Source organism: Symphalangus syndactylus, chromosome 2 (assembly GCF_028878055.3).
Source record: "Symphalangus syndactylus isolate Jambi chromosome 2, NHGRI_mSymSyn1-v2.1_pri, whole genome shotgun sequence".
Classification (NCBI taxonomy): Eukaryota; Metazoa; Chordata; class Mammalia; order Primates; family Hylobatidae; genus Symphalangus; species Symphalangus syndactylus.
The window spans coordinates 87,534,790-87,553,864 of record NC_072424.2 but is presented as its reverse complement, the minus strand read 5'-3'; the positions used below and the strand labels follow the sequence as shown (position 1 = coordinate 87,553,864).

The 19,075-nt window shown below is 41.4% G+C and overlaps 2 protein-coding genes across 6 annotated transcripts in view; one reads left to right on the top strand and one right to left on the bottom strand.

Moving 5' to 3' along the window:
• The window catches only part of FIG4 (FIG4 phosphoinositide 5-phosphatase), a 131,181-nt gene extending 127,554 nt beyond the window's left edge, over positions 1 to 3,627 (bottom strand). For 2 of the 4 annotated variants that reach the window (XM_063631009.1, XM_063631011.1), the window contains exon 1: positions 3,362 to 3,593. In XM_063631009.1, the coding sequence (XP_063487079.1) occupies positions 3,362 to 3,427 (66 nt within the window). In that variant the 5' untranslated portion in view covers positions 3,428 to 3,593. Of the gene's footprint in view, positions 1 to 3,361 lie in introns of all 4 variants that reach the window. The other 2 variants (XM_055261116.2, XM_063631010.1) reach the window with 2 other exon arrangements.
• A 33-nt stretch (positions 3,628 to 3,660) lies between these two features.
• The window catches only part of AK9 (adenylate kinase 9), a 229,600-nt gene continuing 214,185 nt past the window's right edge, over positions 3,661 to 19,075 (top strand). Inside the window, exon 1 of one of the 2 annotated variants that reach the window (XM_055261102.2) lies at positions 3,661 to 3,716. Coding sequence is in view for 1 of the 2 variants with exons in the window: in XM_063631005.1 (XP_063487075.1) it covers positions 8,707 to 8,911 (205 nt within the window). In the remaining variant the exon portion in view is untranslated. Of the gene's footprint in view, positions 3,717 to 8,694; positions 8,912 to 19,075 lie in introns of those variants that run through there. The other variant, XM_063631005.1, reaches the window with a different exon arrangement.

Sequence of the window (19,075 nt, the reverse complement as noted above, 5' to 3'; positions counted from 1 at the left end):
TTGTGGTTTTAATTTGCATTTCCCTGATAATTAGTGACCTTGAGTAATTTTTCATATACCTGTTGGCCATTTGCATATCTTCTTTTGAGAACTGTCTACTCAGATCCTTGCCCATTTTTAATTGGATTATCTGGGGGTATTTGCTGTTGAGTTGTTGAATTCCTTGTATATTCTGGATATTAGTCCCTTCTTGAATGAAGAGTTTGCAAATATTTTCTCCATTCTATAGGTTGCCTCTTCACTCTGTTGTTTCTTTTGTTGTGCAGAAGCTTTTCAGCTTGATATAGTCCCATTTGTCTATTTTTGCATTTGTTCCCTGTGCTTTTAAAGTCTTACTCATAAAATCTTTGCCTAGACCAATATCCTGAAGCATTTCCCCTATGTTTTCTTCTGGTAGTTTTACAGTTTGGGGTCTTGCACTTAAGCCTTTAATCCATTTTAAGTTGATCTGTGGATATGGCAAGAGAGAAGGGCCTTATTTCATTCTTCTGCACACGGATATCCAGTTTTCTCAACACCATTTATTGAAGAGACTGTCCTTTCCCCAATATACATTCTTAGCACCTGCACCACACCTTATGCCTAGTGTTCCATTATTGGAACGCTAAGCTTGTGGGAGTTATTTATATCCTACTGCTTAAGGTCATCGCAAAGGTCTGATTTTTCACACACAAAAGATTTGCAACCTCTGGCATAAATGGGTTAAGTAACTGCCTTAAATTATCTTTGCCTCATTTTTTTTCTTTACTAAATAATATATATAGTAGTAGAATTAACAGCATGATCTCTTAGAGGTCTTATGAGGATTAAATGATAAAATATATGTAGAATATTTTGGGCTATTATTCTCATTATTACAACCTACTACAGTTTTTGTTTTTTTAATTCATAGCATTTATCTAGTTACCTGTAATTTTATGCCTTTTTATTTATACTTTGAGCTTATTAGTAAAAATAAAACAAAACAAAACCTTTCTGCTTATATCTTTAAGCAAAAAAAAAAAAAAAAAAAATTTAACAACAAAACCGAGACTCAGTGATTCAATGCGGCAGACATTTTCAAGGGTGGTTGCCCAGCCCCAACCATTTGCTGAAACAAAGAGGATGATTCCACAGCTAAATCATTCCTGCCAGACTCCCCCTGGCCATGAATGATTTGTCCACTCAGGGGATGATACCCAATCATAGTTGAGTCAATCAGATTCTTTCTCCCAGCACCTACACTGTTTTTGGCAGTACTCTGAGAGGGTTCTCAAATCTGTTATCTCTTTCCTGCTTTTCCAGAAGCTGGATACCATGCAATGGCTCCCCTAGCATCCCTCTGATAAATTTACCTTTTGTCTCTAAGGTGGCCAGAGTTAGTTTCCATTACTTAGGCGGTTGAGAGGGGTCACAGCTGAGTTCTAGAACACACCTCTATCTCTTTGTGTTAGAGCTCCTTAATCCACATCTATTGAGAGACTACTGTTTGCAAGGCATGACCAGATATGTGCTGTGAGGATCAGCAAGGTTTTGACAGGAAAAGAGGGGGTGTGGCATTATGAGAATAGAGAACAGCAGAAAAACACAGGGAAGATATAGGGAACTGAAAGCAATACAGTTTTACTGCAGAATAAGGCATATGAAGGCACATGGTTGATCCTCAATAAATGTTTCATTAATTGATATTAAATTAGATGCAAAACTAGATAGACAAGTTGAGGACAAATAATACATGGCTTTGAATGCCAAACTAAGGGATTCAGAGTTTACTCTCCTCAGAATTGGGACCACTGAAGATTTCTGAGCAGAACAGCCCTATAATATGAATTGTGCTTTCTGAACACTAATATCTCACGCAGTCCTCATGAGTGATGAGCTTTTTAATGGGCTGAAATTTGTGTTTTATTTACGGCCAGATGCGGTGGCTCACGCCTGTAATCCCAACACTTTGCCAAAGCAAGGAGTTTAAGACCAGCCTGGCCAACATGGAGAATCCCTGTCTTCTACTAAAAACACAAGAATTAGCTGGTCATGGTGTCACATTCCTGTAATCCCAGCTACTTGGGAGGGTGGGGTGGGAGAATTTCTTGAACCTGGGAAGCAGGTTGCAGTGAGTGAGCCGAGATAGCACCACTGCACTCCGGCCTGGGTGACAGAGCAAGACTCTGTCTCAAAGGGGAAAAAAAAAAAGTTATTTATGTTTCTAACGAGGGAAATTTAGCGGCACATTTTACAGAAAATAGGTTTCATTTCAATGACAAATGATACTTCTTTATGGCTCTCATTAGAGAACTGAAAATACTTGCAAATACAGTATATTTGATAATTTCATCTTCTGCTCTAGATCTAATCAAAGTTGTCAGCAAAATTAATTTAAGGTCAACAATTCTCTACTCATGTTAAACTGAGGGAGAGGTTATTGTGTTATTAGGACTATGTTATAACTGAGAAACTGTTAAATGCCTTCCCATACTCCTCTAATGGAAACAACCCAAGTTTCAGAGAAACAGTTTATAAAGCATTCTATAACATAGTGAAGAGCATTATGCAAATATCCAGCATATGCAATCTCGTTAGCATGAAATGGGTAGTATTAAACACAGCCCCTAATATCACTGTGGCACCCCAATTTAGAAGAGCTATACTGTACCAACTTTGCCTTCCACCCACAGAAAGGATCAAGTATGAAGTTCTATAAACACCATTCCCCCTTAATTGAGGAACTAGTAATCGAAATACAAACTGATCTGCTTATTCACTATTTACATGGCCATTCAAAGTAATAAAATTTTAAAAGTAAATGTTATGTTGAAAAAAGTCAAGTGAAAAGCAAGATGTTATCCAAACAAATTAGCTGTCTTTAAAAAAAGTAAGTTTTCCTTTCCTTTCAAATAAGAAAAAAAGAGAACGAAAAAGTTCAGCAATAGAAGTGTAATTCATATGAATCGCAGTGATGGTATACCATGGAATAGGAAAAAATAAGTTACGAGTCATAGTTTAAATTTTTTCCATATCCCTGCCTGTACAGTAACTTGTGAACTCCAGAACAGACTTTCTGAAAGCTGAAAAGAATCCAGTAACTCGTACAGAGAACCTCATGAACAGTTCCTGAGGTACCACAAGCACCTGTTTCCAGCGTGTTCCAGCCATGGCTTGTAAGTGGACCTGCAAATGCTGCAATGTCCAGGGTACCATAATAGGGGAAAGGCGCCCAGGCACAGCTCAAGGGAGCTAGCTTACCCCAAGGCTGTGTTTGACAGGGATTTGGGAACTGGAGAGGAAGGAAGAGAAGGCAGGGTATAGCCTCTGCCCTACGGCCCCACACCCACCGGCAGACATCCAACCTCCCGCCTGCGCCCCGCCGCGAGGGGGTACTCACAGCTCTAGTCTCATACAGAACCAGCTTCTGGACCGAGCTGATGATGGGGGCGGCGGCCGTGGGCATGGCGGCGGCAAATGGGGGCCCCACAACAGGGCACGAGCCGCCGGACCGCCCCAGGAGACTCGGCGAGAAAACCCCTCAGACCCTGGACATCAAGTCCAGCCAGGAACAACACCCCCTGGGCACTAAACCTATAAATGATCAGGTGTTTCCGGATCCCTGCGCCCCGCCTCCAGGCAAGCCCCGCCCCTCATGGCGGGAGCGGGGCTGGAGGACGTATCATAGAGAGGTCGGGTAGAGGCTCCCGGGACCTGCGTGCTGCCCAGAGAGGAAGCGAAGAGCGCCATCTTTGGTAAGGACTGGAGGAAATCATGGGCGGAGAAAAAGTCGACGGATTAATTGAGTCTATTTATCTCCTTCATCTGTTTGGAAAAAAAAGGGAAGGTTTGGGATTGGGTAGCTTCTTTTGAAAAGGGTTCTCCGAGTTACAGGATAGATCCTTGTGTTTTCCCAGCCTGCTGCTGCCCATTTTCCTGGAAGCCGGCCCTCTGACAGTACTTCACTGAGTATCAGTTTTCCCCTCACCTCTAATCCATGTTGTACCTATGCTGTGTGGCCCAAGAAATTGTTTTAAAATCACCTAAAGCTGGAAAGTGTGGCTTTGCCACACGTTTGTGCCTGAGGCTAGCCACTTGTTTTCGACAGAGACTAGCGCAGTGTGGCGGAGCCGCGCTTGAAAGGTTTCTTCATTTCACGTGTGCGACATAAATGGGCATGCGCGTACGCTCTCTTCCATAGTTGTGAAAATGAGTGTATTATAATTATGAATGCCAAATTAGGTACAAAAGTGACTATTTCGAATTGGAAAAGAAATGACAAAGAACTACAGCCCCGCTTCCCGAGGCCCCGCCCCCCAAGCGGCCGGTGCGCGGCGGCCGGAGGTCTCCCCGGCAACCGCCCGACAGCCCCGCGGAGTCCGTGGAGGCGGTTGCTGCCCTGAGGAGGGTCCGGCTGCGGCCAGGTAAGGAGCCTTCCGGCGGCCCGCTGGGTCGTGGTCCGCCCTGGAGGCATCTTGGTATCTGTTGCACGGAACCCCGCCTCCTGCGGGGACCCCCAAACCAGCGCCTTTTCTTGCAAAAGGGTCTCTTTGTAAATCCACTTTTTAAAACCACGTTTCCTTTCAACGACTGAAGTATTTATTCCACAAATATTTACTGAACACCTACTGCCAAGAGTATAAGATGTAGGGGAGAGGCAGCTATCCTACCTTAGGCAGCAATGCTAGGTTTCCCAGGAAACCTCTAAACCTCAGAAACCTCTGCTAGAGGGCTTCTCAACTGCTAAGTGTAAGGAAACTTTAAAAAAAATTATAGAATTATAGCATACACAGATAACATTCATGTAACACCAAAGATCATATTGTAAATTAAAATTTGAGAAATTATAAAAATTTTAAAGAAATACTTAATTCTATGTTATTTTGCGCTTCTTTCCCCCTGTAGTTTGGTACGCCTTTTATTAAGAACTAGGAAGATGGCCGTGTCCGTTCTGGCATGTTGGACTTGGATCTTTTAACTGGGAAAAATAGCTGTGTTTTATTTCATAATGAAACCAACTCTTCTGAATATTAGTTAAATATTTGCACAGTGTTTTTATCTAGGATAGTAACTCTTAAAATACCTGAAGCATTCTGGTTTTCAAGTATTATGGTTTAGCACTTCCATTTTAACTTTGTCTTAGTTTCTTTCACCCGGAATCAGATCCTAAGACAAAACTTTGACGGCAGGTTGTTTATATGAGACGTAATGCCAGGAAACAGCAGCAGGGAGGGGAAGAAAACTAATAAAGGGAATATTACCAAAGAAGTTTCTTTGTGGGCTGAATTCACTAGGGAATACTGGGAGGCATGTCTCAGCCTCTCTTGAGGGGCAAGGAAGCTGGAGTATTTATTCGCCAACTCCCATCAGTTATTGGATGAAGCCTGATAGGGCAGAACATTGATTCCCTAGAACTTCCAGTCTACCCTATGTTCAGAGAGAGTAGGTTCTGGTAGCCAGAGAGAGCCCTTAGGCAAAAAGTCGCACATGCTAACATTTTGGAAGTTGGGCTGGTCGTGCATAGAAAAGATGTATGTCGAGTGGATATGGGGGAAGGCACTAATAGCAGCTGCTACATTCCACCCTTTGCAGCACTCATATCCATTCTTCCTCCACATCAAGTTCACACCATGCCACCCTAATTTTTTAAGGTAGTGGCTAGTCTCAATTTTTAAAAGAAAAGGACTTACAAAAAAAAGATGAATGAGACAAGCTGCAGAATCCACTACTGCAATTAATCTGAGGTCTGAAATGGATCATCTCCTTCCTCTACCATTATTCTAGATTTTCCTTACTCTTGGCCAACACTTCTGCTGGTCTGTGTTTGCCCAGTAGGATAACGAGCTTTCATCCCTGAGGAGAGTAAGCCTTTGGTTACTGTGTCATTGTCGGGTTTTGGTTGCTGCAGTTACCCATTCACTGGACATGAAAGCATCAAGAGCTGTCTCAGAGAATCCCCTGAGTTCAAGAAATGCATCCCCTATCCCACTTATCTAGCAGTTTATGGCCATACCACCCTGAGCACCCCCAATCTCATCTAATTACATAGCAGCAACCCTATCTCCATCTGCCAATGCAATAACTCCTTATGGGCTTTTGGAGTCAAAAATGACCAGGTGGCAGCAGTAGTTTTAAAATTTAATGAAACCTTTACTGGGTCCCCTGATAGAACCATCTCTCCCCTCCACCAGACCCAGGACCTCTTGTCCAGAAGTGAGGTGCCAATTTCCCAAGTCAATCACTGAGAGTATTAGTGAGAGGGGTCACTCCTACTTCTAGCCCTTGTTTCAAAGCATATTCCTCATCTTGAAGTACATTGTCTCAATCCCACACAATCCCAAGATAGCGCCTTAGCTGTGCCTTTAAGAGACCGTTCCAACAGTCTGTCAAACCAGCAGCTTCTAGGTAAAGTGGTATTGTAAAAAGGGTCCTCTGATCCAAGGCAATATTATATGAGATGTCATGAAGATAAATGAGACATACTCTAAACCTTTAGGTAGTGGTGCTGGCCAAGGCACTGCAGGTAGGAAAAACAAGCCCATATTAGGAGCATTTGTCACTTGCCTCTTTAAAGCTGAAGGGGTCCTGTGTAATCAATTTGTCACTGAATGAATGTTTTGTCTCCTAAAGGGGTTGTACCATATTGAGGGCCTAATATGAGCAGGTCTCTGCCATGAACAGGTAGAACATTCAGCAGCAGTAGTGTAGCTAAACCAGCCTCGTGAAAGGGGGCCTTGTTATGAGCCCATGCCTAGCCTTCATCACCTTCATCCCTGCCACCATGCCTACTTCATTTACAAACCCATTATACAAGCATTGAGGTGACCAGAAGCAAAGATTGGCTCATGTCTACTGGATAAATTATCCTGTCCACCTGATTTTTTCAGTGCCTCTTCTGAGGTGGATGCTTTCTGAGATACAAATATCTATGTATTTTACATCTGCTTATATTAGTTTTCTATGCTGCGTAGCAAATTACCACAAATTTAGGAGCTTGAAACAACACACACTTGTGATCGCACAGTTTCCACGGCCAGGGGCCCTGGCATCACTCAGCTGGGTCCTCTGCTTAGGGTTTCACAAGGCTGCAATCTGGTGTTGGCTGAGATGTGCTTCCATCTGGAGACTTGACTAGGGAAGAATCCACTCCCAAGCTGATTCACATTGTTGGCAAGCATCATTGTTTTGTGGTTGTAGGACTGAGGTCCCTGTTTTCTTACCGGCTGTTGGCAGGGGCTGCACTCACATGCCACCTACTCTTCCTCATCACGTGGTCCTCTCACAACATGGCAGCTTACTTCTTCCAAACCGACAGAAAGTCTCCCTCCAGTCCCCTAAGATGGAGTCTTATACAGTGTAACATATTCATGAGACAGACATTCTATCACCTTTGCTATATTTAGAAGCAAGTTACAGACCCCACTCCCACTCAAAGGAAGAGGATTACGCAAGGGTGTGACTCATTGGAGGTCAGATTAGGGTATGTTTGCTACACCACCCTCATAGGCCCAATCACGTGCTTCTTCCCCAGAACTCTTTCTCTCTTACCTTCTGATCTTGCACCTTCTAGGCCCTTGATAAAACCAATCGGCATTGTCCTCCAAATTGAGAGCCTAGGAATACTGCTTAAAGCTCTGCCTGCCAGGAAGATTTCCCCGAATCACCATTTTTCAGGGCTACTTGTGAGAGGAACTAATGTCTGGAAGCATTACATTTACAGCTCTTACCAGTATATTGTGATTCATCCATGAATTTTGTTTTCATTTTCTGTCAGCTGTTCTTAGGGAATTCTACATGAGGTGTGGGCTGAAAGAGACATTGGTGCATGAGACAGGTGACATGGGCATCTGGGCTGCTTATTTATGAAATTTATTTGTGCCCTGAAGACCTGTTTGAGCCTGATCCCAATGTTCCATTTTTATCATTTAATGAATTGCTGCCATGCCTGCCTGACTTTAGGACTTGACTTGCCTGACATAACCAGCTCACAGTGGATACTTCCAGTTGCATAGTCACTTGATATCCCACGACCAGGCATTCATTCTCTACCAGAGCCCAAGAGCATGCCAAGAGCTGTTTTTTGAATGGGGAATCATTCTCTGCTGCAGACAGCAAGGATCTACAGAGAGAGGCTCCTGTTGTGGCTTTCCTAAGACTCCAGAAGGTATCCTTACATACCACAGCATTGTGAGACCTTCTAGCCAGATGTATGGCCCAGAAAGCAAAGCCTCTGGTACTGCAACCTAAAACTACAGAGCTCTTTCTTGCTGTTTGCCCCACTCAAAAATGACAGCTTTCCATGTCACCCACTAAATGGGTCAAAACAGTATTCTTAAGTGTGCTTCATGCTCTCTTTGAAAACTAAAGAGGCCTACAAAATACTGTGCCTCTTTCTTAGAGGTTGACGGTACAAGGTACAGTAACTCATCCTTTCCCTTGGACAGAATGTCCCAGTGACAGAATGTCACTGGCCTTTTAAAACTTTACCAAAGTAATAAGACCTTCAAACTTTGTAGGTTTATCTCTTACTTTATACTGCTTATGTGTCTTTATAAGGGGATCCAGGACACTTGCAACTTCCTGCTCACTAGGTCTGATATCGTCAATATTGTGGATCAAGACCCCTTTACACTATATTGTCTCAAACAGCAGGAGAGTCCTTGGGTAAGACTGGATGTTCACTGTCACTGCTCTAAGTGAATACAAATTGCTTCCAATCCTCTTTCTTGATAGGGATTGAAAACGATGCACACATTGCCAGATTATCAGCTGCATAAAAAGTACAAGAGACTGTGTCTATCTAGTAAAGATCTCATCTGCACAGCAGTTGCAACTGAGACTACCAGCTTGTTAAATTTGCAGAAGTTTACCCTCATCTGTTGTGCTCTGTCTAGCTTCTACAAAAGCAAGACTGGAGAAATAAGCAGGATTGTACATCTTTTAAATTGTGGTTGGTATCACTCTTCATTCAGAATGATTTACTCTTGGTTATCTTGCCCAGAGGTGGAGGACCCAGTATGCAATGTCATGAGCTTCCACTTGGCCTTTTCATTTTCTTTTTTTATTATTTAAGTTCTGGGGTACATATGCAGAACGTGAAGTTTTGTTACATAGGTATACACGTGCCATGGTGGTTTGCTGCACCCATCAACCCGTCACCTACATTAGGTATTTCTCCTAATGTTATCCCTCCCATAGCCCCCCACCCCCCAACAGGCCCCAGTGTGTGATGTTCCCCTCCCTACGTCCATGTGTTCTCATAGTTGAACTCTCACTTATGAGTGAGAACATGCAGTGTTTGGTTTTCTGTTCTTGTGATAGTTTGCTGAGAATGATGGTTTCCAGCTTCATCCATGTCCCTGCAAAGGACATGAATTCATCCTTTTTTATGGCTGCATAGTATTCCATGGTGTGTTATGTGCCACATTTTCTTTATCCAATCTATTACTGATGGACATTTAGGTTGGTTCCAAGTCTTTTCTGTTATAAATAGTGCTCCAGTAAACATATGTGTGCATGTGTCTTTATAGTAGAATGATTTCTAATCCTTTAGGTATATACCCAGTAATGAGATTGCTGGGTCAAATGGTATTTCTGGTTCTAGATCCTTGAGGAATCACCACACTGTCTTCCACAATGGTTGAACTAATTTACACTCCCACCAACAGTGTAAAAGCGTCTCTATTTCTCCACATCCTCTCCAGCATCTGTTGTTTCCTGACTTTTTAATGATCGCCATTCTAACTGGTGTGAGATGGTATCTCATTGTGGTTTTGCGTTTCTCCAATGACCAGTGTTGATGAGCATTTTTTCCATATGTCTGCTGGCTGCATAAATGTCTTCTTTTGAGAAGTGTCTGTTCATATCCTTTGCCCACTTTTTGATGGGGTTGTTTGTTTTTTTTCTTGTAAATTTGTTTAAGTTCTTTGTAGATTCTGGATATTAGCCCTTTGTCAGAGGGATAGATTGCAACAATTTTCTCCCATTCTGTAGGTTGCCTGTTCACTCTGATGATGGTTTCTTTTGCTGTGCTGAAGCTCTTTAATTTAATTAGATCCCATTTGTCAATTTTGGCTTTTGTTGCCATTGCTTTTGGTATTTTAGTCATGAAGTCTTTGCCCATGCCTATGTCCTTAATGGTATTGCCCAGGTTTTCTTCTAGGACTTTTATGATCCTGGGTCTTACGTTTAAGTCTTTCATCCATCTTGAGTTAATTTTTGTATAAAAGTGTAAGGAAGGGGTCCAATTTCAGTTTTCTGCATTTGACTAGCCGGCTTTCCGAAGACCATTTATTAAATAGGGAATCTTTTCCCCATTGCTTGTTTGTGTCAGGTTTGTCAAAGATCAGATGGTTGTAGATGTGTGGTGTTATTCCTGAGGCCTCTGTTCTGTTCCATTGGTCTATGTATCTGTTTTGGTACCAGTACCATGCTGTTTTGGTTACAGTAGCCTTGTAGTATAGTTTGAAGTCAGGTAGCATGATGCCTCCAGCTTTGTTCTTATTGCTTAGGATTGTCTTGGCTATATGAGCTCTTTTTTAGTTCCACATGAAGTTTAAAGTAGTTTTTCCCAATTCCGTGAAGAAAGTCAGTGGTAGCTTGATGGGGATAGCATTGAATCTATAAATTACTTTGGGCAGTATGGCCATTTTCACAATATGATTCTTCCTATCCATGAGCATGGAATGTTTTTCCATTTGTTTGTGTCCTCTCTTACTTCCTTGAGCAGTGGTTTGTAGTTCTCCATGAAGAGGTCCTTCACATCCCTTGTAAGTTGGATTCCTAGGTATTTTATTCTCTTTGTAGCAATTGTGAATGGGAGTTCACTCATAATTTGGCCCTCTGTTTTTCTGTTATTGTTGTACAGGAATGCTTGTGATTTTTGTACATTGATTTTGTATCCTGAGACTTTGCTGAAGTTGCTTATCAGCTTAAGGAGATTTTGGGCTGAGACAATGGGGTTTTCTAAATATACAATCATGTCCTCTGCAAACAGAGACAATTTGACTTCTTCTCTCCCTATTTGAATACGCTTTATTTTTTTCTCTTGCCTGATTGCTCTGGCCAGAACTTCCAATACTATGTTGAATAGCAGTGGTGAGAGAGGGCGTCCTTGTTTTGTGCCAGTTTTCAAAGGGAATGCTTCCAGTTTTTGCCCATTCAATATGATATCGGCTGTGGGCTTGTCATAAATAGCTCTTATTATTTTGAGATATGTTCCATTGATACCTAGTTTATTGAGAGTTTTTAGCATGAATGGGGTGTTGAATTTTGTTGAAGGCCTTTTCTGCATCTATTGAGATAATCGTGGTTTTTGTCATTGGTTCTGTTTATGTGATGGATTACATTTATTGATTTGCATATGTTGAACCAGCCTTGCATCCCAGGGATGAAGCTGACTTGATTGTGATGGATAAGCTTTTTGATGTGCTGCTGCATTCAGTTTGCCAGCATTTTATTGAGGATTTTTGCATTGATGTTCATCAGGGATATTGGCCTGAAATTTTCTTTTTTTGTTGTGTCTCTCCCAGGTTTTGGTATCAGGATGATGCTGGCTTCATAAAATGAGTTAGGGAGGATTCCTTCTTTTTCTGTTGTTTGGAATAGTTTCAGAAGGAATGGTACCAGCTCCTCTTCATATCTCTGGTAGAATTCAGCTGTGAATCCGTCTAGTCCTGGACTTTTTTTGGTTGGTAGGCTATTAATCACTGCCTCAATTTCAGAGCTTGTTATTGGTTTATTCAGGGATTCGACTTCTTCCTGGTTTAGACTTGGGAGGGTGTATGTGTCCAGGTATTTATCCATTTCTTCTAAATTTTCTAGTTTATTTGCATAGAAGTGTTTATGGTATTCTTTGATGGTAGTTTGTATTTCTGTGGGATCAGTGATGATATCCCCTATATCATTTTTTATTGCATCTATTTGATTCTTCTCTCTTTTATTCTTTATTAGTCTGGCTAGTGGTCTATATATTTTGTTGATCTTTTCAAACAACCGGCTCCTGGATTCATTGATTTTTTTTTTTTTTTTTTTTTTTTTGCGACGGAGTCTTGCTCTGTCACCCAGGCTGGAGTGCAGTGGCCCGATCTCAGCTCACTGCAAGCTCCGCCTCCCAGGTTCATGCCATTCTCCTGCCTCAGCCTCCCAAGTAGCTGGGACTACAGGTACCCGCCACCACGCCTGGCTAATATTTTGTATTTTTTTAGTAGAGATAGGGTTTCACCCTGTTAGCCAGGATGGTCTCAATCTCCTGACCTCGTGATTCGCCCGCCTAGGCCTCCCAAAGTGCTGGGATTACAGGCGTGAGCCACCATGCCTGGCTGATTCGTTGATTTTTTGAAGGGTTTGTCGTGTCTCTATCTCTTTCAGTTCTGCTCTCTTCTTAGTTATTTCTTGTCGTCTGTAGATTTTTAATTTGTTTACTGTTGATTCTCTAGTTCTTTTGTGATATTAGGGTGTCAATTTTAGATCTTTCCTGCTTTCTCTTGTGAGCATTTAGTGCTATAAATTTCCCTCTACACACTGCTTTAAATGTGTCCCAGAGATTCTGGTACATTGTGTCTTCATTCTCATTGGTTTCAAAGAACATCTTTATCTCTGCCTTAATTTCGTTATTTACCCAGTAGTCACTCAGGAGCAGGTTAGTTTCCATGTAGTTGTGTGGCTTTGAGTGAGTTTCTTAATCCTGAGTTCTAATTTGATTGTACTGTGGTCTGAGAGACTGTTATGATTTCTGTTCTTTTGCATTTGCTGAGGAGTGTTTTACTTCCAATTATGTGGTCAATTTTAGAATAAGTGCAATGAGGTGCTGAGAAGAATGTATATTCTGTTGATTTGGGGTGGAGAGTTCTGTAGATGTCTATTAGGTCTGCTTGGTCCAGAGCTGAGTTCAAGTGCTGAATATCATTATTAATTTTCGTCTCATTGATCTGTCTAGTATTGACAATGGGGTGTTAAAGTCTCCCACTATTATTGTGTGGGAGTCTAAGTCTCTTTGTAGGTCTCTAAGAACTTGCTTTATGAATCTGGGTGCATATATATTTAGGATAGTTAGTTCTTCTTGCTGCATTGATCCCTTTACCATTATGTAATGCCCTTCTTTGTCTCTTTTGATCTTTGTTGGTTTAAAGTCTGTTTTATCAGAGATTAGGATTGCAACTCCTGCCTTTTTATGCTTTCCATTTGCTTGGTAAATATTCCTCCATCCCTTTACTTTGCATCTATGTTTGTCTTTGCATGTGAGATGGGTCTCCTGAATACAGCACACTGATGGGTCTTGACTCTTTATCCAGTTTGCCAGTCTGTGTCTTTTAATCGGGGCATTTAGCCCATTTACTTTTAAGATTAATATTGTTATGTGTGAATTTGATCCTGTCACTATGATGCTAGCCGGCTGTTTTGCCCATTCGTTTATGCAGTTTCTTCATAGTGTCGATGTTCTTTACAATTTGGTATGTTTTTCAGTGGCTGGTACTGGTTGTTCCTTTCCATGTTTAGTGCTTCCTTCAGGAGCTCTTGGAAGCCTCATTGTGACAAAATCTCTCAGCATTTGCTTGTCTGTAATGGATTTTATTTCTCCTTCACTTATGAAGCTTAGTTTGGCTGGATATGAAATTCTGGGTTGAAAATTCTTTTCTTTAAGAATGTTGAATATTGGCCCCCACTCCCTTCTTCTGCAGAGAGATCCACTGTTAGTCTGACGGGCTTCCCTTTGTGGATAACCCATCCTTTTTCTCTGGCTGCCCTTAACATTTTTTCCTTCATTTCAACCTTGGTGAATCTGACGATTATGTGTCTTGGGGTTGCTCTTCTCAAGGGATATCTTCATGGCATTCTCTGTATTTCCTGAATTTGAATGTTGGCCTGCCTTGCTAGGTTGGGGAAGTTCTCCTGGATAATACACTGTAGAGTGTTTTCCAACTTCATTCCATTCTCCTCATCACTTTCAGGTACACCAATCAAATGTAGATTTGGTCTTTTCACATAGTCGCATATTTCTTGGAGGCTTTGTTCCTTTTTATTCTTTTTTCTCTAATCTTGTCTTCTGTCTTTATTTCATTAAGTTGATCTTCAGTCACTAATATCCTTTCTTCCACTTGATCGATTCAGCTATTGAAACTTGTGTATGCCTCATGAAGTTCTTGTGCTGTGTTTTTCAGCTCTGTCAGGTCATTTATGTTCTTCTCTACACTGGTTATTCTAGTTAGCAATTCGTCTAACCTTTTATCAAGGTTCTTAGCTTCCTTGCATTGGGTTAGAACATGCTCCTTTAGCTCGGAGGAGTTTGTTATTACCAACCTTCTGAAGCCTACTGCTGTCAATTCATCAAACTTATTCTCCATCCAGTTTTGTTCCCATGCTGGCAAGGAGTTGTGATCCTGTGGAGAAGAGGCATTCTGGTTTTTGGAATTTTCAGCCTTTTTGTGCTGGTTTCTCCCCATCTTTGTGGATTCAACTACCTTTGGTCTTTGATGTTGGTGACCTTCAGATGGGGTTTCTGAGTGGACCTCCTTTTTGTCGATGTTGATGCCATTCTTTTCTGTTTGTTAGTTTTCCTTTTAACAGTCAGGTTCCTCTGCTACAGTTCTGCTGGAGTTTGCTGGAGGTCCACTCCAGACTCTGTTTGCCTGGGTATCACCAGCGGAGGCTGCAGAACAGCAAAAATTGCTGCCTGTTCCTTCCTCTGGAAGCTTTGTCCCAGGGGGCACCTGCCAGATGCCAGTGAGAGCTCTCCTGTGTGAGGTGTCTGTTGGCCCCTGCTGGGAGGTGTCTCCCAGTCAGGATACATGGGGGACAGGGACCCACTTGAGGAAGCAGTCTGACCCTTAGCAGAGCCCAAGCGCTAGGAGATCCCCTGCTCTCTTCCGAGCTGGCAGGCAGGGATGTTTAAGTCTGCTGAAGTTGTGCCCACAGCCACCCCTTCCCCCAGGCGCTCTGTCCCAGGGTGATGGGAATTTTATCTATAAGCCCCTGACTGGGGCTGCTGCCTTTTTTTCAGAGATGCCCTGCCCAGAGAGGAGGAATCTACAGAGGCAGTCTGGCTATAGCGGCTTTGCTGAGCTGTGGGGGGCTCCGCCCAGTTGGAACTTCCCCAAGGCTTTGTTTACACTGTGAGGGGAAAATCACCTACTCAAGCCTCAGTAATGACAGATGCCCTTCCCCCCACCATGCTCCAGCATCCCAGGTCACTTCAGACTGCGGTGCTGGCAGCGAGAATTTCAAGCCAGTGGATCTTAGCTTGCTGGGTTCTGTGGGGTGGGATCTGCTGAGCTAGACCACTTGGCTCCCTGGCTTCAGCCCCCTTTCCAGGGGAGTGAACAGTTCTGTCTCGCTGGTGTTCCAGGCGCCACTGGGATATGAAAAAAACTCCTGCAGCTAGCTTGATGTCTGCCCAAACAGCTGCCCAATTTTGTGCTTGAAACCCAGGGCCCTGGTGGCGTAGGCACCAGAGGGAATCTCCTGGTCTGCAGGTTGCGAAGACTGTGGGAAAAGCATAGTATCTGGGCCAGAGTGCACCGTTCCTCATGGCACAGTCCCTCACGGCTTCCCTTGGCTAGGGGAGGGAGTTCCCCTACCCCTTGCGCTTCCTGGGTGAGGCGATGCCTCACCCTGCTTCAGCTTACCCTCCGTGAGCTGCATCCACTGTCTAACCAGTCCCAGTGAGATGAGCTGGGTACCTCAGTTGGAAATGCAGAAATCACCCACCTTCTGTGTTGATCTCGCTGGGAGCTGCAGACCAGAGCTGTTCCTATTCAGCTATCTTGCCAGCCTCCTGCATTAATCTTTTTTGGGGGGCAGCAACTAGGTAATATTTTTTAGTCAAACTTTTCATTTTGAGATAACCGTAGGTTTACATGGAGTTGTAAGAAATAATGTAGAGGAATCTTGTATGCCTTTACTTCTGTTATGATAATATTTTGCAAAACTATAGTATTGACATTGATACAGTCAAGATACAGAACATTTGTATTCCATATGTTGCCCATATGTAGTCATACCCACTTCCTTTCTGCTCTACTCCCTGCTACCTCGTGGCAACCATTAATTTGTTCTCTATTTCTATATTTTTGTCATTTCAAGAATGTTACATAAATAAGACAATATGTAAATTGTGGAATTGACTTTTGTTGTTGTTGTTTTGCTCTGTATAATTCTTTAGAGATTGATGCACATTGCTGCACGTATCAATAGTTTATTTGTTTTTATTATTGTCATATTCCATGGTATGGATGTACCACAGTTTGCTTAATTGTTCACCTTTTGAAGAACATCTGGGTTGTTTTCAGCTTTTGACTATTTTGAATAAAGCTGCAATGAACATTAACATATATGTTTTTATGTGAACATAAATTTCCCTTTCTTTGAGATAAATGCCAAAAAGTGCAATGGCTAGTCATATGTAGTTGCATGTTTAGTTTTTTAAGAAACTTCCAAATATTTTCCAGACTATACCATTTTATATTCCCACCAGCAATGTATGAGGGATCCAGCTTCTCTGCATCCTCACCAACATCTGGTGTTGTCACTATTTTTTATTTTAGCCATCCTGATATGCATGTAATAATAGCTGATTATTATTTTAATTGCATTTCTCTAATGGCTAGTGATTTTTAACATCTTTTCATGTGTTTGTCATGTGTATATCTTCTTTGATGAAATATCTCTTCAGATATTTTGTGCATTTTCCAATTGGATCATGATATTTTTTTCCTGTTGACTTTTTTTAAACTCAGTGAAAAGAATTCTGTTGACCTTTGATAGTTATTTACACATAGCCAATTATTCTAAACAATTTATTTTTTATTCACCAATTTGAAATGCCTCCTTTATCATATTTTAGGCATGTATATATTTAGCAGGGCTGGGACTCTTTCATGCATGGCTCTTCACACACATGCACATCACACACACACACACAAACTGTCAGATAATTAATTTTATGTGTGAATTTGAACATAATAGGTATCTTTATAAATTAAATCCTTTCATCCAAAAATATATTATGTTTTTTCTTCTTTAGTATTCATCAGCAAAGTGTTATAGTTAGTGCACATAATATATCACTAATGCACATTTTTACTAAAATTATTCATACCTTTTTATAGAGTTGTGCAATTATGAGTTTTTGTTGTTATTAGTGTTGGTCTGAAAGAGAATTACTATTTTTTAAAAATATTTTTGCTATATCATTTTATTTTTTAACTTTTAGGTTCAGGGGTACATGTGCAGGTTTACTATATAGGTAAATTGCATATCATAGGGGTTTGGTGCACAGATTATTTCATCACTCAGATAATAAGCATAGTACCCAATAGGTAGTTTTTTTTATCCTCTCCCTCATCCTACCCTCCACCCTCAAGTAGGCCTTAGTATCAGTTGTTCCCGTCTTTATATCCCTGTGTACTTGATGTTTAGTTCCCACATATAAGTGAGAACGTGTAGTATTTGGTTTTCTGTTCTTGCATTAGTTTGCTTAGGATAATGGCTTCCAGCTTCACCCATGTTGCTGCAAAGGACATGATCTTATTTTTCATGGCTGCACAGTATTCTGGTATATATGTACCCCATCTTCTTTATCTAGTCTGCCACTGATGGGTATTTAGGTTGATTCCATGTCTTTGCTGTTGTGAGTAGTGTTGTGATGAGCATATGTGTGCATGTGTGCAAAGGACAAGATCTTGTTACTTTTTACTATATAATTTTAACTAAATATTTAATAATACTATTATTTTGCTAATATTTTATTATCTCCATTTTAAAATTGTATTGGATCAAGTAATATTTAGAAGAATATTGTTTTCTTTTTTCTTTTTAATTTTCAACAATTAGGGATTTTAAAAAATACTTTTATCACTATTTTTTTTTTTGTTGTTGCTGTTGTTTTTTTTTTTTTTTTATTATACTTTAGGGTTTTAGGGTACATGTGCACAATGTGCAGGTTTGTTACATATGTATCCATGTGCCATGTTGATTTCCTGCACCCATTAACTCGTCATTTAGCATTAGGTGTATCTCCTAATGCTGTCCCTCCCCCCTCCCCCCACCCCACAACAGTCCCCGGAGCGTGATGTTCCCCTTCCTGTGTCCATGAGTTCTCATTGTTCAGTTCCCACCTATGAGTGAGAACATGCGGTGTTTGGTTTTTTGTCCTTGCGATAGTTTACTGAGAATGATGTTTTCCAGTTTCATCCATGTCCCTACAAAGGACACGAACTCATCATTTTTTATGGCTGCATAGTATTCCATGGTGTATATGTGCCACATTCTCTTAATCCAGTCTATCGTTGTTGGACATTTGGGTTGGTTCCAACTCTTTGCTATTGTGAATAGTGCCGCAATAAACATACGTGTGCATGTGTCTTTATAGCAGCATGATTTATAGTCCTTTGGGTATATACCCAGTAATGGGATGGCTGGGTCAAATGGTATTTCTAGTTCGAGATCCCTGAGGAATCGCCACACTGACTTCCACAATGGTTGAACTAGTTTACAGTCCCACCAACAGTGTAAAAGTGTTCCTATTTCTCCACATCCTCTCCAGCACCTGTTGTTTCCTGATTTTTTAATGATGGCCATTCTAACTGGTGTGAGATGGTATCTCACCGTGGTTTTGATTTGCATTTCTCTGATGGCCAGTGATGAGGAGCATTTCTTCATGTGTTTTTTGGCTGCATAAATGTCTTCTTTTGAGAAGTGTCTGTTCATGTCCTCTGCCCACTTTTTCATGGGGTTGTTTGTTTTTTTCTTGTAAATTTGTTTGAGTTCATTGTAGATTCTGGATATTAGCCCCTCGTCAGATGAGTAGGTTGCAAAAATTTTCTCCCATTGTGTAAGTTGCCTGTTCACTCTGATGATAGTTTCTTTTGCTGTGCAGAAGCTCTTTAGTTTAATGAGATCCCATTTGTCCATTTTGGCTTTTGTTGCCATTGCTTTTGGTGTTTTAGACATGAAGTCCTTGCCCACGCCTATGTCCTGAATGGTATTGCCTAGGTTTTCTTGTAGGATTTTAATGGTTTTAGGTCTAACATATAAGTCTTTAATCCATCTTGAATTAATTTTTGTATAAGGTGTAAGGAAGGGATCCAGTTGCAGCTTTCTACATATGGCTAGCCAG